This window comes from Gopherus flavomarginatus, chromosome 1 (genome assembly GCF_025201925.1).
Source record: "Gopherus flavomarginatus isolate rGopFla2 chromosome 1, rGopFla2.mat.asm, whole genome shotgun sequence".
NCBI classification, from domain to species: domain Eukaryota; kingdom Metazoa; phylum Chordata; order Testudines; family Testudinidae; genus Gopherus; species Gopherus flavomarginatus.
In genome coordinates, this window is record NC_066617.1 from 142,664,010 (window position 1) to 142,688,042 (window position 24,033).

Consider the following 24,033-nt stretch of genomic DNA (forward strand, 5'->3'; position numbering starts at 1 on the left):
CAAAAAAGATATTCTAGCACTAGAAAAGGTTCAGAAAAGGGCAACTAAAATGATTAGGGGTTTGGAGAGGGTCCCATATGAGGAAAGATTAAAGAGGCTAGGCCTCTTCAGCTTGGAAAAGAGGAGACTAAGGGGGGATATGATAGAGGTATATAAAATCATGAGTGATGTGGAGAAAGTGGGTAAGGAAAAGTTATTTACTTATTCCCATAATACAAGAACTATGGATCACCAAATGAAATTAATAGGTAGCAGGTTTAAAACAAATAAAAGGAAGTTCTTCACACAGCGCACAGTCAACTTTTGGAACTCCTTACCTGAGGAGGTTGTGAAGGCTGAGACTATAACAATGTTTAAAAGGAAACTGGATAAATTCATGGTGGCTAAGTCCATTAACGGCTATTAGCCAGGATGGGTAAGGAATGGTGTCCCTAGCCTCTGTTCATCAGAGGATGGAGATGGATGGTAGGAGAGAGATCACTTGATCATTGCCTGTTAGGTTCACTCCCTCTGGGGCACCTGGCATTGGCCACTGTCGGTAGACAGATACTGGGCTAGATGGACCTTTGGTCTGACCCGGTACGGCAGTTCTTATGTTCTTATGCTCTAAATCCTAGCGCCTTAGGTGATCACCTAGGTCGCCTAAATGGTTGCACCGGCCCTGGCTGGTGTGGGGGAATCCAGGCTGTTTGGGAAGCCTTCCCAAATGCATTGATCTTTTCAGCCAAGTCGGATGAGAGTTTTTGCAGCACTTGGTTCTGATCCAGGCTGTTGTCACTCAAGATTATGAAGGAGTTAGAGAGCAGCTTCAGTGGAGGCTGAAAGGAAGGTTCTCTTGGCCTGTAATACAGCCTCAGCATTGGCTTGGAGGAATTAGTTATGTTTCCACTCCCTCTTTTCATTTGGTGCAAGGTGTCAGAAACCCAAGGGATCTGTTTGGGTGATGGGAGGCAGGGGCTGTTTGAGGGGACAGCATATCAATGGTCAGGTCCAGTGTATTCTAATATGCCATCCTATGGGTAGCATGCTGTTGTCTTAGCAGGCTGGAACAGGGTATACCAGGTATTTGGTGCCTCTGCCACTTTGGTGCACCCTGCCCCAAGCAAGTGTGCATTTAGGGGGGAAAAGAGCAGAGTGTTTAGGCCTCCAAGCGCTGCCTAGAGAAGCCACCCAGGATCAGCTGCTGCTGGGACCAACAAGAACTGGTCCACCAGCAGCTAGAAGGGCCAGAATGGACAAAAGGCAATCAGGGCCCAGCAGACAAGATAAAAAGAGCTGGCTGCCTCCTCCAAATGGGCAATCCTGAGTGAAGCACGGAAAGTGGAGGAAGGATTTCCCTGCCTTAGCCCAAAAGTCTATCACCTAATGGTATGCTCACACTTTGACCATTGTGTGCAGTTCTAGTAACCCCATATCAAAAATGATAGAATTGGAAAAGGCACAGAGAAGGGCAACAAAAATGCCTAGACATATGGAACATCTTCCATCTGAGGAGAGTTTAAAAAGACTGGGACTGTTCAGTTTGGAAAAGAGACAACTAGGAGGGGATATGATAGAGGTCTGGGGAATAGTGTGGGGAAAGTGAATAAGGAAGTGTTATTTACCCCTTCACATAACACAAGAACAAGGAGTGAATGAAATTAATAGGCAGTAGGAAAGGAAATATTACTTCGCACAACAAAAGTCTGGGTGACCAATTTGATTGAGCTATAATTTGGCTGCAGCACAAACTATAGGGAGATTGCTTTGTGAGATGCTCCACTGGTCCAGGCGAACCTGCAATACATGCATTGGAAGTTGGTGGCATCCATGAGTCCTTGTGGTCAGCTCAGAATCATGGGGCTTCCTTGTTGCCTGTGCACTGGCAGAGCACTGATCACTCCTTTAATGATACGACGGTCTGTCCAGACAGTGGCTGGGTGGTGTTATGCTCATACAAAGCACACGAGATCTTTATAGAGGAAGGCAAATACACAGCATTTATTGAAAATACAACAGTTAGCATATGCTTTTCAGTCACACACACACACACACACACAGTCCTGCCAGTGATGTTTATAGTTCTCCTCTTATGCTCAGTCATGCTACGGCCGAGGGTGTATGCACCTATAGTTTTCCCCAACAGATGGATCGGAGCGAGGACTCTAATCCTCCCCCTATTGCCGAGCACTTCTATGACCAGGGGTATAGCCACCTCCAATTATTTCCCCCCAGCAGTCTAGGGTGGAGAGAGGGATGCTAAACCTCTCTCTCAGCCCTGCTACGACCAAGGGTGTGTACACCTTTAATCATAAATTCTCAATTCATAAAATACCAACTGTGAATACAATATTAATCATGCCTGGGGCCCTTTTTACTGCCCGATCTCTCTATGACCGGGGGTGTGCACACTTGAATGATCAATCACTTAGCAGTATTGTCAATAATTACAGCGCATGTACTCTTCCCCCTTTCACAGTTCTCCACCAAAAATGTTATGCTTATACAAAGCACACGGGATCTTTATAGAGGAAGGCAAATACACAGCATTTATTGAAAATACAACAGATAGCAGATGCTTTTCAGTCTTTCTCACACACACACACACATACACACACACGAGTCCTGCCAGTGATGTTTATAGTTACCAGTCTGTTGTAGCTTGAGTCAATCTAATGGCCAGTTAGATTGAGCACGAGTGTGGATCTGGGTTCTTGTCGGTTGCGATCCGATGCTCCGAGGCTTTGCAGGACTGAACCCAGAGTTCCATAGCAAAACACTCCAGCTTTATAGTTGTAAATTCCCATTTGAGTCCATGCATTTTGCAATGTTATCCTGTAATCATTAGTCCTTAAGTGGTGTTATCATTTCATGGTTATTGTTGGGCTTCCCATCATTATCTCCTATTTGTTGTCTCGCCTTCCGGGTTGCCTGCCTCACCTCTGAGGTCTCAATGCTGCTAATGTGTTTAGCATCGGATACAATGGATGTTTTCTGATTGTCTCCTAGTCTTTCCAAGTCTCTCACTTCTTCTTGACCATCTGGACATTTGTGATGGCTTTCACACCTTATCTTTTCCTGATGCATGCATTCCTCATTCACACAAACAATCTCCTACAGAAACCTTCAAAGGCATACAGACAGCAATATTGTATATTTAGCAGAATACATTGTAAATCAAGCCTTGCTAAATCTTATAACTAAAACAATTCACATTGGGGCTTCAGACCTTCAACATTCCTCTAATCTCTTTAACATAGGTACAATACAAGATCCTGTCTCTTACTTACTAAAACCTTAAAACAAAGATATGTATAGTTAAGTAGAGTGCCTAATTTGTAACACATATAGGAAACCATAGTAGACATTATAACTTAGCCTAAAACAAAAAGGTGACCATAATCAGTCATAAGGATTGTACTGGGCTGTCATTCCTTTCTGCTATTAAAAAAGGGTGGCTGACAGGATGAAATCAACTCATACATTAATTCTTATGGGACATTATAAAATCCTGCTCCTACAGTGGTGGTGTCCTTTACATTAACATCTAAGCCAAAGATCAAGTCCAGGTTGTGACTGGCTGTGTGGGTTGGACCGGCGATGACCTGTGAAAGTCTTAGGGAGGCTAGTAAGCAGATGAGTTTGGGTTTATTTTGCATCTGTGGCCTTGTAGTCCAGCTTGATTTCACTACCATTGCCAATCAGGTATTAGTGAGCTCATTTATTAAACCTGCCATCAGTGATGTCTGGAAATGAGCATAAAAATCTGTTAGTTTTGGCTCTGGATTCTACTAGTCAGCTGAGTGAATATGAATGCACTTGTCTTACCTGAGGCACTTCTTTTGGATTTGATGTTTGAGAAAGACGGCAGCAGTGCTGTCTATCTTCTCATCTGGTCTGGGTCTGTGAACTATGAAGCATCCTGGGGGCACAAGGTGGGCTAGCAGAGGCTCACAATGTCATCCAGCCAGATCTCAAAGATGTAGACCAGGGGTCGGCAACCTGTGGAACGCATGCCAAAGATGGCATGCGAGCCAATTTTTAATGGCACGCTGCTGGCTGCCGGGGTCCCGGCAGGCAGCAGTGTGCCAATAAAAATCCTGCCCAGCCCGGCCCGCTCTTCTCCGCCCTCCACCCCCCCCCGCCCCCTCCTGGGGCAGGGGGCAAGGGGCCGAAGCTTGGTCCTGCTGACTCTCCTGCCTCTTCCCTCAGTGTGCTGGGTTCCTGCTCCTCCTCCTCTCCATCCCTCCCTCCCTGCTGGCTGATCAGCTGATGGCCCTTGCGAGGGAGGAGCAGAGTCAGCGTGCTCGCTGCTCCTGGTGGAGGCAGAGAAGAACCGGGTTCAGAGCCTTGGGGAAGGGGTATGTGTGGAATCGGGGCATATCCCCTCCAGCCCCCTGCCGTGAGCACCCCATGACCCCAGCCCACACCACCAGCCCTCTGCCCTGACCCCCCCACACACACACCCAGCCCTCTTCCCTGAGCCCTGCAGCCCTACACACACCCCAGGCCCCTGCCCTGAGCCTTGTACCCCCCTCACACACACACAGCCCTCTGCTTGATTCCTTCACACACACACCTGACCCCAGCCCATAACCAGGCCCTCCACATCCCATGCCCTGACACCTGCACCCCCCTCACATGCCCCTACCCCTCTGCCCTGACTCTTGCACCCCCCACATCCCCAACCCCACCCTGAGCAGCAAATGGGAGCTCCTGCCCCCCCCACACATTCCCACCTGCACCCCTCGCACCAAATGGGACCTGCCCAGGTAAGTGCTCCACACTCAAACCTCCTACCCCAAGCCTGAGTCCCCTCCCTCATTCTAACTCCTGGCCAGACCCTACACCCCAACCCCCAGCCTGCTCCTTCACCCCCAGCCCTGTGCTCAGTGCACGCCCACCCTCAGCTCAGTGCAGAGAGAGAGGAAGAGAATGGGCCAGAACCAGGGAGAAAGTAGGTACCCACCAGCACTGGGCTGAGTGGGTCTGGCAGCCGGGATCCCGGCTGGCAGGAGCTGGCAGATGGAACCCCTGAGCAGCAGTGGGCTGAGCCACTCAGTACGCTGCCGGTTTGGAGTCCCAGTCACTGGCCCTGCTCAGCCTGCTGCCGGTCTGGGGTTCTGGCTGCCAGACCCTTGCCAGCTGGGGTCCCAGCCACAAGCCCTGCTCAGCCCACTGCCGGCCTAGGTGAACAGAACCCCAGACCAGCAGCGGGCTGAGCGGGCCGTCGGCGTAAGATCAACATTTTAATTTAATTTTAAATGAAGCTTCTTAAACATTTTGAAAACCTTGTTTATTTTGCAATGCAACACTAGTTTAGTTATATAATATATAGACTTATAGAGAAACCTTCTAAAAAACATTAAAATGTATGACCAGCACGCAAAACCTTCAATTAGAGTGAATAAATGAAGACTCGGCACACTGCTGCTGAAAGGTTGCTGATCCCTGCTGTAGACTATATCAGGGTACTCAATTGCTGATGAGGTCATGGATTCTTGAGATTGGACCCCCACCTCGCCCCTAATATCTCCCAGCTTACAGTGACCTTTTGCTCATTGTCCTTCCAAGTGGTGTTTCAGCCCCGGTGAGAGAGGTCATGCTCAGTCCAAACTGAATTCATTTCCTGAGACACTATCTAAAGTCCATAGAGAACATCTATTCCTTTCAGCCAGTAATGAATTCTCCAGTTCCATGAGAATTTATCAGGCACTATTGGCAACCAAATATTGTTTGGAATGATTTCTCCTTTATTACTCCCTGCTGGTTATTGCCAATGCCATTAGCCACTAGGTGGATTTTTGCGTAGTGATTCTCTCATGTTTCTTTTTGTCCTGTTGTATATGTAACAGTCCTTCTGACGTGTCTCATGCCCATTGATTAGAGCATTAATATAATTTGCTTCTCTACTTCCTTTGCTAGGCTGTACCCAACTCCATTTCAAGTGAAGGGTGATCTATGATTAAGGCACTGGCCTGGTACTAAGGAGATCTAGGTTCAATTCCCAGCTCTGCTGTAGCCTCCTTTTGTAACCTGGGGGCAGATCACTTATTCTCTGTATGCCAGGTGTCACATCTGTGAAATCGGATAATAATCATCATCTTTCTCCTGCCCTTTGTCTTTCTCTATTTATGCAATAAATTCTTCCAAGTAGAGCCTGCCTCTTGCTGTGTAAATACAACACACAGCAGCATAGGGCCTTGATCAGAATTGGAGCCGCTAGTCTCTGTTGTAATTCAAGTAAGTATAATAAATCATTTCCAGTAAAGCTGCTTTGTTTTCCCTCTATGCCTTTACCCTTGTACAATCCCTTTTGAAGCCCCAGTGATCATTTCTTAGAGGGTTTTGTAGTAAGTGGAATTGTAGCTTCCTCTGCCTTAATTTTGCTGGGCTGACTGGTCCCTTCTCAGGGAAATACCTGCAAGAAGAGGCTATGGGGGCAGAGATCATTCCACCCCAGAAGGGGGCCCAGCATCCGAAGTGGTTCTGCCTGGATCTCACCAGCTCTGCAAGAGGACACAGTTCTTCTATTCCAGCCTAAGGTCCCCCCCAGGCCACTTCCCAGCTCCCCAACAGCACAGCTCTGTTAGAGCCAGTGCCCCTGGAGCCTTCCTTAAGGGTGAGTTTCCCCTGAACTTTGGGATGGAAGATTTAGTGCAGCCTGAATGTGCTGTTGGCGTTTCCACTGGATTTGGAGGTAGGGGTAATGCATGTCTTTCTGGATCCAGATCATGGAATCATAGAAGATTAGGGTTAGAAGGGACCTCAGAAGGTCATCTAGTCCAACCCCCTGCTCAAAGCAGGACCAATCCCCAGACAGATTATTACCCCAGTTCCCTAAATGGCCCCCTCAAAGATTGAGCTCACAACCCTGGGTTTAGCAGGCCAATGCTCAAACCACTGAGCTATCCCTCCTGCTCCAAGGCAGTAGTTTTTCACCCCAGATGGGACTTGAACCCACAATCTTTGGCTTAGGAAGCCATTGCCTTATCCATTAGGCCACTGAGGCCCTAAATCATTGACCCCAAGGAGCTGCGAGTCCATGGGATAGGGTAAGGGGATGGTGCCACAAAAATGGCTTACAGACCCCACCATGGGAGAGGGCTGTCTGCACAAATAGCCCCTTCTATATGTGGACTGTACAATCTAGCCTGATGTCTAGTAGAGTTCCTCAGCATGCTTCCACATGCATGGCTTTTAATGTCATCCTGTTGCACCACGACCACCAGTTGGGTTGTATTTTATGCTGTTGTTTAATTTTTTGGAATGTGACCTTTCAAGGTTTGTAGGGATTCATATCAGTTTAGCTACACTAGCACAATCGCCCAGTGCAGGCACACCTAATAGAAGGGGTTGAAGTACCTTGTGGAGAGGGGACCTTGCCTGGCTGCCTTCAGTGCTGTTTTTTCTGTGCACACAGAAAATGTCAAACCATCTCCAGGGATGTCAAACTGACCCCAGCCCCTCCTTTTGCCTCCAGCAAAACACAATTAAAAAAATGTTAACAAGGACATTAAAAGAAATTGAATTTAAGCTTTCGGTGCAAGCTGGCAGGAAGGATTTAGGAAGTGGCAGGGGAAGTTGAGCAAATATTTCAGGAATGCTGGAAGTTCATATTTATAAATCAGTACTTTACTGGACAGAAAAAAAATCTTTCAGGGTTTAATCTTTATCTGCCATTAGCTGAGGATGGTTGTTTTGCTACTCGCTGTGGTTTATGGGTAAGGATTTAGGATCTCATAGGATTAAAAATAGGTAGGCTTCTCTGCTGACAATTCACTTATTGTCCACTAAAGTGTTACTACATTTGAGATTTACTGAAAACAACTCCCCACCCCCAGGACCCCAGATTTGTATTTTGCAATTAGACCAGGCAGCGGTGACACCTAATGGACAAGAATTGAGCTGCAGCTGAACACTGCACATCTGGAATGCTGGAATGTTAGGCATTTTAAACTGTGTTCTAGTTCTGTCTTTTGCTTGTCCTTACATAGGCCCAGAGGTGCGACATATGCTCCACTCCACAGCCAGCCAGTTCTGCCCACCGCCAAGGTGGCAAGCAGCACCAGCCCTGCATAAACCGTGCGCTTACCAGAGCTCAGGGACTGGGACTGGGAGCAGCACCTGCAACAGGGAACACAAACAGGGGGAAAGGGTTCTTTTCCCCTTGCATCCCATGCAGGAACTAGCCACAATCCAGTCCTAAGTAGGAGGGCCCAAATAAGATGGCAGTCCCTGGGATCAGTAACATGCTTGCTCCAGTGCTTTGTGGTCTGGTTTTGCAGAGGGTGGGTTGTTCATCCTCAACAGTACAACACATCTGTTGAGCTAGTCTACCTTACTCTTCTGGTACCCTATTGCATGTACTTTGGGGTCTGGAGGGAGCTGCAGTTTAATCATTTTGAGAGTGTATGTGTGAGAGAGAGACAAGGCATTTGATTCCAATAAGGTTTTATTTCTGAGCATCCCCAAAATGTACAGAAACTACCTTCTTCCTCAATACACTGGCTTTCGCATTGTGTGCCGGCCTGATAAACTGCTAATGTACCGTTCAGCTACCATCTGTCCTTGTTTTTTAAGGACATTTTAAAATCATATTTCAAATCTAACCTTTCAATCTATTCTCCAGGTTCCAGTCTAGTGCTTCAATGGGGTTAAAGTCACTATTCAGAGCTCAGAAGCATTGGTGTCCTTATATCTGCTCTGTTGGGGATACCTCCTTTAATACCATCTGCAGATTAAATTACAATGCTGTTTTCTCCTTCTTCCAGCTCATTAATGAAGCTGTTACATGAGAGTAGACCTAACACTGATCTCTTCAGTACCCACCCTTCCCAAGTTTAATATATTGCCATTTGTCATGCCCCTTAATTATGGGTCTTCAAGTTTTTCAGGTAACTTCTAATATCCAAGCAAATTTGAATTGATCTTTCACCTCGAATTTTGTGAGGTCCGATAGCAAAATCTTACTGCATTCTTTTTGGCCACTATTTGAGTAATTTGGTTTAAAAAACCTGATCAGCTTTGACTGATTTATTTGATTTGTGCAATTGATTCTTGCTGCTTATTTCTCCTCATTGCTTTGTTCTTTGGATACTTTGAGACTTTCTCTCCGTGGTTATTGTTAGCTTACTAGGGCTTGAAGCTACTTCCTCAAGAATGAGAGAAAAGGCAAATCAATGAAAAACAAAATTGCAGCTAAAAATATGTGTTAGCTAGGAGGGGAAAAACACAGCCTATAAAGCTCAGGTTTAAATGGCCACTTTAGGGCTGCAGCTGCTTGTCTCCCACAGATTTAAAGAACTAGTGCCCAGATGGGCTTGCTGGGAAAGGAGCGTGCAAAACCATAGTAGAGAGGTCACTGGTAGTAGTAATCAAGCAAGTTCTAGAGAAAGTAGTAGCTATTTAGAAATGATTTGAATTGCTATTTTTCTGAGGACTAAGGACAGGGGAAAACAACCCTAGGTTTTTCATACTGGCAGCTGACCATGTCTGCAACAATTGTGTGCTTTTAGATTTCCATTGATGTTACTGTATGTTTCTAAATGCTTAACGTCTGCCTTAGGTTTTCCCATCTTTGTTGCTGATTTGCTGTGGGATCTTGGAAAGTCCCTTAAGATCTTTGTGTGTAGATGAGACATGCAACATAAACTTACTGCAGTTTAATTAAAGTGCTGTTTTTAAACTGATTTAGTTAAATTGGCTCGAGCGTGGTTGCAGCCACTCTTATTGCAGCTTAATAAGAGCATCTACACCCAAACTTGTGCCAATGTAAATAAATCCGTTTTAAACACATCTTCACTTAAACAACTACAAGTCTTTGTAGACTAGGCCTCAGTTTCTTCACCTAGAACAGGGCCGCCCGGGGCAGGGCAAGTGGGGCACGAGAGTTTTTCAGGGCCTCTGGAGCGGGGTCCTTCACTCGCTCCGAGGGCCCCGGAAAACTCTCACAGGGCCCGGGCCCCCGGAGCTTCTTCCGCTCCGGGTCTTCGGCGGCAATTCAGCAGCGGGGGGGGGGGGTCGTCCTTCTGCTCCAGGACCTGCCACCGAAGTGCCCCGAAGACCTGCAGCGCGTGGTACTTCTGCCCCGGGACCCGCTGCCGAAGTGCCGGGTCTTTGGCGGCAATTCGGCAGTGGGGGCCCCCTGCCGCTGGAGACCCCAGGCCCCCTGAATCCTCTGGGTGGCCCTGACCTAGAATATGGGGATTATAATATTTACCTTCCTTGCTAGGTTAGATTTAGCAGGTTACTCGGAAGCTTCATAGTTCCACAATAGCACAGGCCCACCCCAGTAACTAGAAGAGTTTGATGACAACTCCTCTATGCCCATCTTACATTTTGAATTTTAAGGCTTGACCCCCTCAGTGCTGCTGTTTCCCCTCCCACTTTTTGGCTGTCTTGTCTGCTGAGACTGAAAACTCTTAGGTATTTGTACAGCGCCTAGCACAGTGCGGTTCCAGTCTCAGCTGGGGCTGATAGACCTACTGTAATACAAATTAGTAGTGATGATACAGTGTCAGTAACCCTGGCCTTGCTTAGCAGCTCAACAGTTTCTTTTTCAAAGCAAACTCCGCTGTCCTTTCTCCTGAACTTCTTCTCACGTTCCTGCCCCTCAGAATCCTGTGTGCAAATATGCACTTGTCTATGCCAGCATCTTCCTGAAGATTTTCTACTGTTCCTAGCACATGTTCAGCCCACTGGTGCCCGCAACAGGGAGAGTGATGGTGTGGACATTGGTTGTGGACATTTTAATTTACAATTTAGTGGGAACCTGCTCTAGGCAGGCTTGGCTAACGTGATGGTTAAAACACCAGTGAACATTCTTCCATTCCTGCTGCCCTAGTGGGAGATTCTGAGGCCCATGTTAAGTGCAGACAAGCCTTAAGGACTTTGTGCTTGAATATCAGGTGCCTCCTGATACATTCAGAAATGCAGGTGTGCAGTGTTCATAGACCAGCTGAATGACTCAAATGAAGGAGAAAGCTTCTATTTATGCACACAGTGCCATTGGCTGTTGTTCTTCAGTTGAGCTCATTCACCCTCCGGCAGCGTCAGCTGGCAATTAGTGAAAGGCAATCTAGAAAGACACTTTTGTGAGTGTCACAGGGCCTGGGTGGAATAGGCTGGATTTTGCAACATTCCAGAACATGGTGCAGATTCCCTTAAAACACAGGCTGGTAATGCCATAGAAAGCTCTTGTCTCGCTGCTCCAGATATAGCCAGGGCAGTGCCCTACCTCTGTAGTGCTCAGCAGGCGCTTCCCAAGCAACACTGATGCAGTGTGGACACTGGGTCAGGTCACTTTGTTTTCCCATGTGCTCATGTTGGCTAGAATACAGTGTTTTTGCATATGCCAAGAGTCTGATGGATGGAAGTGTATGAATCAAATGTGTAAGATACTAAAGTCTTTTGTTATTTTTCAAGAAATAGTTGAGATTAAAAGCACCTGTAAAATGTGTTCTGAGACACTGTGCCTGGACATCTGATACTTCATCAGCTCCCCCACTCCCCAACAGCCGTGCAAATGCCTCTCCAAGTCCCTCGCAGCTCCCCATCAGGATAATTCTTCTCTAACAAGGGACTCCATCACAATGGTAGTGTGGGGATCCATGTTTATCATCACTCACTGATGCCAGAGCACATGGCAGTTTACAAGGGGAGAAAAGATGTCTCCAACTGCCTGCCCTACAAACTCAGCTGGGCCTCTGAAAGTCCAGCTGGGTTTTAATTCTTCTCAACCATCATTACCAATAATAAGGAGCTGGCTGGACAAATTGTGCCCTCAGTGACATGTGTGCAACCCCACAGCCTGCAATGAAACAGGTGTCACTGATTGGATCTTAGTAACCATAGTTTTGCTGGTACACAAGAAGGATCAGATTCCAGCTCCTTGAGCTGTGCTAGCTGTGCAAGGCAAACAGGAGTGAAAAGAAGTAAGAGCTTATTTCAGTCCAAACAGTCAGCAGATGTGACTCCGAATACACATGGGGAGCAGATCTGCTGAGTACATGTTCACATTTCTGAGCAGAACTGCACTGCAAAGGAAAGAAAGCATCTCAGAAAGAAGAAAGTGTCATTCACACAACCTCAGCATGGTAGGGTAGCTTTACTTCCCTGAGTACTGTAGAAGACCTGAGCAAGCTTGATGCTCAGACAAGTGTAATTGGAAGGAATGTGTGACAGCATGTGTGTGCAAATGCGTACACTTGCATATGTGATTATGTGCGTATGTCCACACTAACTGCCCCTTTGGGTTTCATGTTATTTGGGGCAACCAGGCCTCGGAGCAGCTCAGGGATAATAGGATGCAGATGTATATCATACACGCACTCATATTCAGAGACATACAGTCACATGTAGATGTGCACCTGCATGCTTGCACACAATCTCATGTGCTGGGTCACAAGCACAAGTTGAGTCCTATGTACGCACATGCTTGGTCATGTACACATACACACTGTCATGTATGTATTCACAGGTCCACAGGCCTGCACTCCAGGCCAGCACACTTGCCCAGACACACACTTGCACAGTTGGATGCAAGAATACAAATGTGTACAATAGATGTGCACAGGCACAAGCGTGCACACAGCAATGCATGTGTGCAAGCATGTGATGTTGTGTACTTGTTTTTCAGTTTCTTTGGTTTCAAGTCTTTTCCCCCATTTACACAAGCCCATGACACTGAACTATTTCATGTTTCAATCACAAACTAGCTCGAAGATTCTTTTCTGAAAATACACCACGTCTGCAGTTTATTTTTCGGATTGGTATTGGGGGTTAGGCATGGGAGTTTCACTCAGATATACATTCACGGAGGCAGTTCCTGGGCAGAGAATCTCTAGTCCTTCACCAGCCGGTAGATGTGATGCTGGGCACCATGTTCACTAGCTGACACCTCAAAAACATATGCTATGCACAGCAAGGTCTCTTGAGTGTCCCTGTTCGTCACAACCTAGACAGGCGAGAAAGGAAGGCAAGAAAGCAAGTGCTATTTTTTCTGTCTCAACCCGTAAATATTCTAACACCTTTAAATGTATCCAGTGTTAAACATAATCCACAGAATGAACAACAGGAAAGATACACAGTTTAGCAATGACACCCCCAACTGGTTCTGTCTCCAAACACCAGTAATGAGACATCTGCTTGGTACCAACGAGGGGGGGACGACTTTCTCACAACGTGAGGACTGAGATGCAGTGGAAGTACAGGAGGAGAAGCGTCCTCAGGACCACAGAGAATGGAAATATCTGGTCAGTGAATAATAAGCACTCACCAAGCAAGGGGGAAAAGTCTTGTCAGGACTGGGAGCAGTGAGCAGCCATGTGTCCTTGGAGGCAGCAGATGTCACTGTTCCTTTGCGGAAGGATGAGTTAGGCTGAGAATTCCCCAGCACTGAGAGGGTGCTGAATGGAAAGATGCCAGTGAAAGAGGGCTCTTAGCAGCTTGTGGAGTGCCGTAGGAGGGGACACCAGGACTTGGAGCCTAATTCACAGTTGAGATGTAAGATCGACTCCCTTATACCTCCCAATGCCCAGTTACTGGTGGAAGAATGGGGGTAAGTGATGCTGAATGAGTTTAACTTACACACCAAGAAGATGTAAGCCGAAGGTGCCTGGGAATTGCTTACTTGAATTTACACATTCTTACAGCCTCCTGCTTGTTACTTTTCTTACTGCATCGACCCCTCCCCCATCCCAGACCCTCAATAATCTCAGCTACACTACAGAATCACTCTCTGTTGTATGCATCTTGCAGTTCCCAGCACAGCTCCCTTAGTGGCTATGTTCTACAGAGACCTTTGCCCCATTCTGTCCTGCGGGAGGAGCCAGGAGGGTCAGAGGCTAAATCCTCACACTGGCAGATGTCACAGTACATGGTCACCACCCCCATGCTGAACTGCTATTGAACCTATACCAGGAGCTAGGCCACCCCTGGAGACAATGCTCCAGGAGGGAAGGAGCTCATTTATTAATTTGTGAATTTTTTAGCTGATTTTGTTGTGTTCTGTTTTATTTTTATGCCTTATGGTTGAACTAACCATTGTCCTCTGTCTGAGATTCAGAGATGGGAAGTGGCCAGGCTCTAGTCTGGAAGGGGGCATCCCGCTGATCCCTTCCGAGTGCTCCAGGGAGATAGCAGCCAAATAGACTCCCGTAGCCTCAGCAAGCCAAATTCAGAGGTGTTGCATAAGGCAGGGCATGGATTACATGATGGTACATAGGAGACTACATCTGGAGGGACTCTAAGCTGGTGAAAAACACAGGAGGGGGCTGGAAGAATTTACTGAGACTTGCTTCTGAATTTGGCCCCAGGAACCAAAGGGCTAAAGCACCTTATCCCAAGAGAGACCCCTCACGCTCAAGTGGAAGAAGGTGGGGAGGGTGGAAAATTCTCAGATTGCACTCCAGGACCCAAGGCTGTAGGATTACCAGTGCAGGCAGGGCCGCCCAGAGGATTCAGGGGGCCTGGGGCAAAGCGGGGAAGCTGTGGCGCTTGTACTCACCTGGCAGCGGTCTGGGTCTTCGGCGGCATTTCGGCGGTGGGGGGCCCTTCAGTCACTCCATGTCTTCGGCAGCACTGAAGGGCCCCCTGCCGCCAAAATGCCGCCGAAGACCCGGACCGTCACCAGACTAGGGCTTGTGGGGCTCCTGCGGGGCCTGGGGCAAATTGCCCCATTTGCCCCCGCCCCCCGGGTACCCTGAGTGCAGGATGTGAAAGGCTTTATTGGCCTAGGTGAAATACAGCTGTCTGTGATGGGAGGTGGGGGAGTACCTACAACTGTAAAACCCTGTGGGAAGGAAACGAGATGAGCAGGTATGACAATAGGGCAAGTTCATCTGTAGGTTTACAGGGGCACTGGGCAAGGCTGTGGAAGGAGGTGCGCTGGAAAGTGCTCGTCAGCATGAACTATAGCACACAGACCGTGTCTCTCTCCGTTGCCCCACCTCCTTTCTCTGCTCAGCCTCATCTGTAACACTTGGCATTTACTCAGCAAGCACCTTTCCTCCAAGGATCTAAAAGCTTGATACAAATGTGAAGGACTAAAGCTTCACAAGGCCCTGTGAGGTAGAGAAATGGCACTAGCCCTGTCCTACAGATAAGGAAACTAAGCTACAGAGGGGTGATGTGACTTGACCAAGGTCACAGGATTTCCAGGGCAAAGCCAGGAACAAAACCCAGGCCTCCAGATTCCCAATATTGTGCATTAGTCACAGGACTGTCCTTTACAGATCCAGTGAGTGAGAATCCATGCTGTGCCTTAAAGAGGCACAGCACAGAACTCACAGTCCAGGGTGGCTTTAAACCACCCTCCTAATTCTTGGCTGCGCCACGGGCTGGAAAGGGCCCAAGTGTAATTTGGACAGCCCTGGGAGCCTAAGTTATGGCAACCTCCCAACTCACAGCTTGCCTTCCAGTGCTGCATGGAATTTCTGCAGCAACACACCCCTTCTGTCCCGCCCTTTATGCCAGGATTTCGGATGGGTCCTGGGAAGGCAGCTTTATAGCTGTCTTCTGCAGTGCCTGAACTGGAGTAGTCTTCCCCCAGTCACATCCAGGGCTTTGAGGGCTTTTTTATGATGCGCTGGCCCCTCTTAAATGGTGTAAAGGGGCCAGAGCAGGGACAATTATTTCACCCTCTGTCTATTGTTGATACAATTGTCTTCTTTATTGCAACTTCTGCCTTCACACCTGGCACAGCTTTTTGGCCTCATCAACTCTCCCTTTTCAAACTTTCTTCATCTCTCCTTTCTCTCCATTGCCCATGCCTCTCATTCTTCTCCCTGTGTTCCTGATCCTATTTATCTGAATAACTGCACTCTGCGTAGCTCTGTAAGGGGTGCTGAGGTGCAACTGACACTAAATAAAATTAACTATTGAGCTGTACGTGGAAATCTTATTTGACTCACAGCTGGGGACTCTTGGATATGGCTTAAATATTTCAAGGCAACAATAAAAACAATTCAGTGCCCCCACCTGTAAAATAGTAAAGTTCTCCAGCACGCTGTTCATCATGTATTTCTCTGGGAGATGTTTGAGTTTATGGATGAAATTAATCATGTATTCACATAGAGGGGAGCGGTGGATGCGATAGGAATAGTGTCCATTTTCATAGTGTGCGTACTCCGTCTATAGTGTAAAAGAGAAAAGGTGCACACAGGGTCACCACTGTTTTCATTAATGTTACTGATAGTTAAAATAATAATTACCACTTGAATTTTCACATTGCTTTACTAACATTAGCTCATTCATCATTCCTTACAATCATCCACTCTGAAGTAGCTTTCCCTGAGCTCTCAATTTTCTCCTGCTTTGATTATTTAAAGAAAAACAAAGGAACATATCTACTGTGGTAATAAGAACAGTTTGCACTATTATAGCGCCTTCGAGCTAAGGTCCTCAGGGTACTTTGCTACTATTAATGATTTAAGCTTCCCAATGCTTCTGTGAGATAGATCGGTAGCATTATTCCCATTTCACTGATGGAGAAAGTGAGGCACACAGAGGCTGTGACTTGCCTGAGATCACACATCAAGGCAATGGCATATCTGGGAATATACACTCTGAGTCCTAGTCCAGTTCTCTACCTACCAAACCACACTGCCCCAGATTAGCAAGTGGGGATTAAACATTTGAGAAGCTCTTTCATTACTATCACATTTTAGCTCCAATACATATAAACTTCCCCCAAACTGAAGTGACAGGGGAGGTCATCACTTCTTAGCAACCCTCTTCATTCCCCATATGCTTTCATCTTGTTTTCCCATTAGAATCCTATCTCTCCTCCCATGTGCCAGCACCCCCATTGCAACACTAATTCAGAGGAGGAGGTGCTGCTTCTTGTTCCCTCTTTTGAGATTGCCACGAGGCTCCCAACCTCTGCTGACTCCCGAGCAGTGGATTGGCTCCTAGCCAGAGATTTGCTCTTGATTTCAGTAGACATGGTGAAGAACAGCAGTTCTGGCTGCATTTTTAAAAAGGTGTAGTACTTATTCCTGTCAGAGCTTGCTGTTATATGAGGAGCTGGTTTATCTTTGTAAACATAAGGTATAGAAACTTCCTCTGTCTATATATTCTATCTGTTGTTGAGAATCATCCTGCAGGCCAGCTGAACACACTGAGCAGGTTAGAGCCATGTGTTTAAAAATCCTGACTCAGGCCCCATAAAATCACAAAAGACTGGCTTAAAAATCATGAATCTATAAAAATAATAATAAATGTGAGGATCTTCCTATTTGCCTTCTGGTTTGTGAGCCCCGAGTGGTCACATTTTCAAGCTTTTCTCCTCAACTATGAGGGCTGGGAACATCATTGTTTAAGACAATGAAAGCTGAGTCTCTCTCAATCACTGGACTCCAGGAGCTGGCACTTTAAGAAAAAACATCAAATGTTGCAAGACGTGTGAGAGGGCAACACTACAGCCAGGATCAGGCCCATCCCTGCATGTCTGACACAGTACACTAGACTGATGCTTCCTGATTTTCAACCTTTTCCAAGCCACCTCCCTGACAAGTGGGTACTTTCTGCCCTCAGAGGCACAGGTGGGGTTTGTGACTACATGCAAGGGCTGAATTGCACCCGAGTACTCTGTACTCAGGGCTCTGCAGCCTTCTTTTCCTACCTCCACTTTCTCCACCACCTGCTTTCCGAAGGAGCACACTTTAGTGGAGCAGGTAATGATCATGTTTTCTGGGCTTTCATATTGGCTGGAAACACCATAGAAAGATCTGGATTCATCTTCAATGTTGGTGTTCAAATCAGCCTTCAGGAAAAAAAGAGAAGGATAGTAAGTGATTACCAAGTAGCTCATTAGTTTTGGGTCATCAGCATCAGACACACCACCCACGGAAAGGGTTCTCCTCTGGCCTCAGGCTTTTGTTTTTTGGGGTCAGGGAGAGGGGAAATCAAGCTGCCAAAGCAGATCAACATGTGTGCCCAAGAAGTGGAGGAAATCCGGGCATGGGACACCTTTTCAAATTTGGATGCCTAAAGTTAGGCATCTAAATTCTAATTTTGACACTTAAATCCCTATTTAGGGTCTTGAAATAGGTATTTGTGGGCTTAACTTAAGTGCACAAGCTATCATTAGGGCCCTAAGTTTGAAGATGTGGTGCTATACTACTACCACCAGGGGTCACACTAGCCTTATATTCTATCCTGAACAACAAAAAGAAAAGTTTACAAATGCCTTGCAAAAAACAAAGCAACAGAAAAAGGCATTTAGTTTATTCGCCTTAATGAAATAAGAGAACAGAGGGCCTCAAATTCCTCAGTGCCTGATGTGACCAGGTGCTAATTTACTATATTACCTTTCCTCCGATTCCTATGCACTGGTTCAATCTATACTATCCCCTTGCAGGGTTAAGGGAAATGAGGAAGAAAATCTGCTTATGCTTCTGGGACAGTGGACTCTATGGCCATGTTGACAGTGTGTCTAGAACCAGTGTACCAGGAACACAGTTCTAGCCTGGTTTTCCTGACCTCCTGCTGAGATTTTTATTCAAGAACCTGGTTATGGAACCATGCTCTAGACTAGACGCTGGGAGAGCCCACTGTACAGCGTAGCTAGTGTGATTCTCAGAAAAAAAACTCCATGGCCACATTGGTCAGAGAAACCTGCTAGAATCCTGTTAAGAAAATTCATAGAATCACAGAAATATAGGGCTAGAAGAGACCTCATGAGGTCAGCTAGTGCATCTCCCCATGCTGAGGTAGGATTAAGATACCTAGACTGTCCCTAAGAGGCATTTGTCTAACCTCTTCTTGGTATCAAAGGATTGGGATCCCACAGCCTCCCCAGTGCTTAACTACCTTTACAGTTGGAAAGTTTTTCCTAACATCCAACCTAAATCTCCTTTGCTGCAAACTAAGCTGATTATTTCTTGTCCTACCCTTGGCGACGGTGGACACGGAGAACAATTGATCAACATCCTCCTTACACTATGTTTAAACAGAGCTAGAGCTAAGGTGGGATCACAGTGTGGACAGAGTCTTAGTACTGTAAGAGTACGTCCACACTACCCGCTGGATCGGCGGGTAGCGATTGATCTATCAGGGATCGATTTATCGCATCTCGTCTAGACGCAAAAAATCAATCCCCAAACGTGCTCCCGTCGACTCCGGAACTCCACCAGGGAGAGAGGCGGAAGCAGAGTCGATGGGGGAGCCACAGCCGCTGATCCCGCGCCGTGAGCACAGGAGGTAAATCGAACTAAGATACGTTGACTTCAGCTACGCAATTCTCGTAGCTGAAGTTGCATATCTTAGATTGATCCCCCTGCCAGTGTAGACCAGGCCTAACAAAGTCAGCAGGTTCTTCCATGACTGCTGTGGCCAGGCCCAGATACAGGGGAGACTGCACTGGCTGTGTTACTCAGGCTAGGAGTTAGAGCTAGGTGGGCAAACTACAGCCCGCGGGCCACATCTGACCCGCAGGACCGTCCTGCCCAGCCCTTGAGATCCTGCCTGGGGAGGCTCGCCCCCAGCACCTCCCCTGCTGTGCCCTCTCCTCCACAGCCTCAGCTCACCATGCCGCCAGCACTCTGGGTGACGGGGCTGCAAGCTCCTGCCGGGCAGCACGGCGGCGTGGCTGGCTCCAGCTGGGCAGCATGGCTACCAGTCCTGCTGCTCTGAGTGGCATAGTAAGGGGGCAGGGGACACAGGGGTTGGATAAGGGGAAAGGGATCCCGGGGGACAGTCAGGGGACAGGGAGCAGAGGGCGGTTGGATGGGGCAGAGGTTTGGGAGTATCAGGGGACAGGGGGGTTGGATAGGTGTGAGTCCAGGGGGGCCTGTCAGGTGATGGGGGTGTGGGTAGGGCTTGGGGCAGTCAGGGGACAAGGAGCGGGGGGCCTGGATGGGTCAAGGGTTCTGATGGGGGCAGCCAGGGGGCAGGAAGTGGGAGGGGGCCAGGCTGTTTGGGGAGGCACAGCCTTCCCTACCCAGCCCTCCATACAGTTTTGGAACCCCAATGTGGCCCTCAGGCCAAAAAATTTGCCTACCCCTGAGTTAGAGAGCCAAGAACCTGGTCTGTCTGCATGTCCGGCAACCACAATAAAGAATCCTTGTCCTGTTCATCACAAGTCCCATCTCTTCTCTACCAGGAGAGATGCTATATGAATCTTTCTCTGAGGCCTCCCGCAAGAGATGGTAGTGCCACTTTATTACCATTTCCAAGAAGTTAAAATTTTAGCTCCAAAATTGGAAGCCCGGGAGCACAAGCTGGCTGGGGCAGACAAGGACTCTGTGCTACTAAGTGGCCAGCAGGTGCTGGTCCCCACCAAATGCTGGAGCCAACGCCACAGAAGAATTCATCGCTTTGCCAATGATGACACTAACAACATTAGCAGGAAGCCATGTAGAAAAGTACAGCATTTCAATCCAATCTCATTCCCCTGCTGGTTAATGTACTGCTTCAGGCACATGGAGGGCAAGGAGAGGGAGGAAATGCAATCAACCCTACCATTTATTTCACCAAGTCCAATTTCCATTTCCCACTTAGCACGTCAGCTCCATTGCCCCATCCCTGCTGCCTCCCTCTGCATCTGCACAGGCTGCAATGTGCTGTATGCAACGGGTACCTGGAGATTTCTGCCTTCAGGAAAACTGTTGGGCTCAGGTAAATACGTGATGCCATTGAAAGCTGAGCCAACAAGCTGGTGAAATCCAATCACCATCCATTTTCCCAGAGCACATGTCGCAAGTTCAGAGCAACTGCCCCTGTATTTCCCCTTAGTGGTCTAGCAAAGGCACCCACTCACAGGCTTCCAGCTCCCCAGCCAATGCCTTTCTGGATGGAGACTCACATCTCTCTCCCTCCTGACCAGAGTATGCCCAGGCTTCACAGCTCCCTGCCTGCACTGGTTGATTCCCAGCACAGACAGGCTGCCCAAGGACGCCTCTACGCTTTCTCCTCACAGACGGTTAACAGGTGTAATTGCTACAGTTATAAGGTACCACAGACAGCACTTCTTAAATAAGCCTACTTTATTCTTAAGGTAAAAAGCATATTAAGAAAACATATTAGAAACAATAAAAGAACCACTACACATGCTAATAAGCTTACCAGAGTTAACCCCAACTCTAACATAGATTTTGGTAGGAGCAGTCCTTCAAAGCCCCACCCAAGGGGTTTCTTTGTGGTTACAAGTTCATCACAGCTTCAGTATAAAACAAGTGCCCAGTCTTCTGGGACCTTAGTAGGCCCAGTCCTTCCACCCTACCCATAGGCAGTGGTTCTCAACCTTTTTATTTGGAGACCCCTTTGGGCATCTTTTGTCAGTGTATATAGTTAAATTCTGTTCAGTCAATTTTCAGTCTAAGTCTTTCGCGGACTCCTGAGAAATAGTTCCGTGGACCAAACCACTGCCTTAAGGATTGGGGCCCTCCATGGACCAGGTGTCCTGTCCATTTGCTGGATCAGGAAAAAGGCCTTGAGCCAGTTAAAAACCAGGCTATTTACCCAAACCTTTCCTTTGTCTGTCGATCCCTGGAGAATCCAGTTTGAACTAGCATATGCGCATCTTTCCAGGGAGATGGCTTCTCTGGAGATGTCATAACCTGGGTGAATTTGCCTAATCTCTCCCTGCTTTACCCTCCCCATGGAAATACATGTAATTTCACAACAACACACAGACCACTGCATTTTTAATACACTAGACCCTGAAGGTATTAACCCTACTTCAGTGAGATCTAATTTAACTCAGTAAAGCAGAGGTGACCAAAGCGCAGATCTTTTACAGTTAAAGTGCAGCTCATGGAGCCCCTGCCCCACCCCACATTCTCCACCTACCAGACTGGGGCAGGGGGAGCTCAGGGCTTCTGCCCTGCGGCAGGATGGTGGGGCTAGGGGCTTCTGCCTTACAGGGAGGGAGGCTCGGGGCTTCAGCTTCTCAGGAGGTGCCTGCTGGGGCTCGGGGCTTCCACAGGAGCGGGACTGATGCCCCAAGCCCTGGCAGACGGGTCCGGCTCTCAAACATCTGAAAATTATCATATGCAGCTCGGAGGATCAGTAAGTTTGGCCTCTCCTGCAATAAAGTTTATCTTAATTCCATAAGGTTTATTCAGGATATTACAGGATATTGTCCGTCTGTCACAGCACGTACTCAGGACCAAATGACAGATGAGTTTATGGCAAGCTTTGATTAAGTAGAGTGGCTACAGGTCTGAATTCTAGCCTAGCAGCTGTAGTCTCCACCCACAATCCTAGGTGAACAAAGATCAAGTCAGTGAAAAAAAAATCTATATTAGTAGAACAGGAAGGTTGCATGGTTGGGCACCCAAGAGTCAAGAAATGTCAGAGTTAAGAATATGCAACCATTGCTCTGCCCCATATAAGTGTGCTTTGTAATACAGTTTTTGGCTACAGTCACACACCATTCCTCAAATTATACAATATAAACGCATAGTTATTACCAAAACCTTCAACAGACATAACATCTTTAAATGTTTCTTATTCTTCTATATGTTCTGTAACTCATTTCATTGTCAGAATGGTCTGTCTCATTTTGAGAGACTCCAATGTTTTATAGGATATACTGTATATATTTGTTCATAAACCAAATTTTTTTTAGTAAAAAAAGGAAGCACCAGAGAAGGGGGTCGTCTTATGAATGGGTATAGCTGTGAATGAAGTAACCACCTATAATCCAGTGATATTTTATGTTTATTCGGCACTTTTCAACCCCATGAACTTTGCACACTACAGCTGGGATTTTCATAGAGGCCTTTGGCAGTTAAGCACACAACTCCCACTGAAAATCAATAGAAGTTGAGCACCTATCTCCGTTAGTCACCTTTGAACCTCCAGGCCAGTGTTCCCTCTAATTTTTCCCACCCATGTGTGGAATGAATTTTGTTATGTGCATCACTTATGGAAGTGGTGAGTGTCACATCACATTCATACTGGTGCACATAACAAAATTCATGTGGCAGGGTGGGGCCGAGGGGTTCGGAGTGTGGGAGGGGGTTCAGAGGTTTGAGGGCTCTGGCTGGGGGTGCGGGCTCTAGTGTGGGGCAGGAGATGAGGAGTTTGGGATGCAGAAGGGTGCTCTGGGGCTATGGTGGGGAGAGAGGACTCCCCACAGCTCTCTCTCCCCGCAGCAGCACCTGGGCTGGGGGCAGAAGCACCTTTCTCTGCCTTGGCAGCACCAGGGCTGGGGCCACAGGATAGGTGCCCCTCCCCCAGCCCTGGCAGGTCCAGGCCGAGGCTGGGTTCAGGCCAGGGCAGGGGCGCCCCAGCCCAGGTTGCAGTAGAATTGGGGCCAGGGGAGGTTCAGGCAACGGCAGGTTGGAGGCCAGGCTAAGCTGGGACCAGGAGAAGGGCGCTCCTCCCCCAGCAACAGCAGGTCCCTGAGTGGGTTCCCTGAACACCTGCACGGCGCTAAATAGGCTGCTGAGCAGCTTATAGGGAACATAGCTCCCAGCCCATAGACCAGAACACCATGGACTTTCAGAACCTTCTGGGATTGAAGGCCACAGTGAACTAGCACATAAAATGCTGCACAATATTGTAGTAGGAAAACTATGTAGGATGACCCCAAGACAAAATCCTACTGCACCATGGGCTTTTTAATGTCCAAAAGAGCTTCAGTTTTTAAGGTACAGTTTGAAAATATTTCTAAAAGAGATGCTCTAGGTCAGGGGTTCTCAAACTTCATTGCACCATGATTCCTTTCCATAGGCGCTGACTCTGTGGGGGCTCCGGGGCTGGAGCTTCCACAGGGAAAAATTAGTGGGTGCCTCCCTGCCCTGGCCCAGCTCACCTCTGCCTCCGCCCCGAGCGCGCCTTCCCCACTTCTCCTCCAAGCACTTGCCCCAGGAGAACGGCTGTTTCATGGCGTAACAAGCTGTGGGAGGGTGGGGGTAGGAGCGGAAATGTGGCACGCTCAGCGGAGGAGGTGTGCAAGAGCCAGGGCCAGGGCAGGGATTTGGGGAAGGAATCCAATAGGAGCAGGGAGGGCAGAGTTGGGTCAGGGACTTTGGGGAAGGGGTAAGAATGGGGGTGGGGAAGGGGCAGGGCAGGGGTGGAGTCAGGGCGGGGCTAGGGGCC

General features: G+C 47.8%; 1 protein-coding gene and 1 non-coding gene across 2 annotated transcripts in view; both read right to left on the reverse strand.

The window, feature by feature from the left end:
- Positions 1-6,918: 6,918 nt before the first annotated feature.
- Positions 6,919-6,991, reverse strand: TRNAR-CCU (transfer RNA arginine (anticodon CCU)). Its single transcript has one exon. It is a non-coding gene; the product is annotated as a tRNA-Arg (tRNA).
- A 5,713-nt stretch (positions 6,992-12,704) lies between these two features.
- TEAD4 (TEA domain transcription factor 4) overlaps positions 12,705-24,033 on the reverse strand; it is an 81,623-nt gene continuing 70,294 nt past the window's right edge. Inside the window, exons 11-13 of the mRNA XM_050936480.1 lie at positions 17,606-17,746; positions 15,961-16,113; positions 12,705-12,937 (exon numbers count right to left, since the gene is read on the reverse strand). Of these exons, the coding sequence (XP_050792437.1) occupies positions 12,824-12,937; positions 15,961-16,113; positions 17,606-17,746 (408 nt within the window). The 3' untranslated portion in view covers positions 12,705-12,823. The remainder of the gene's footprint in view (positions 12,938-15,960; positions 16,114-17,605; positions 17,747-24,033) is intronic.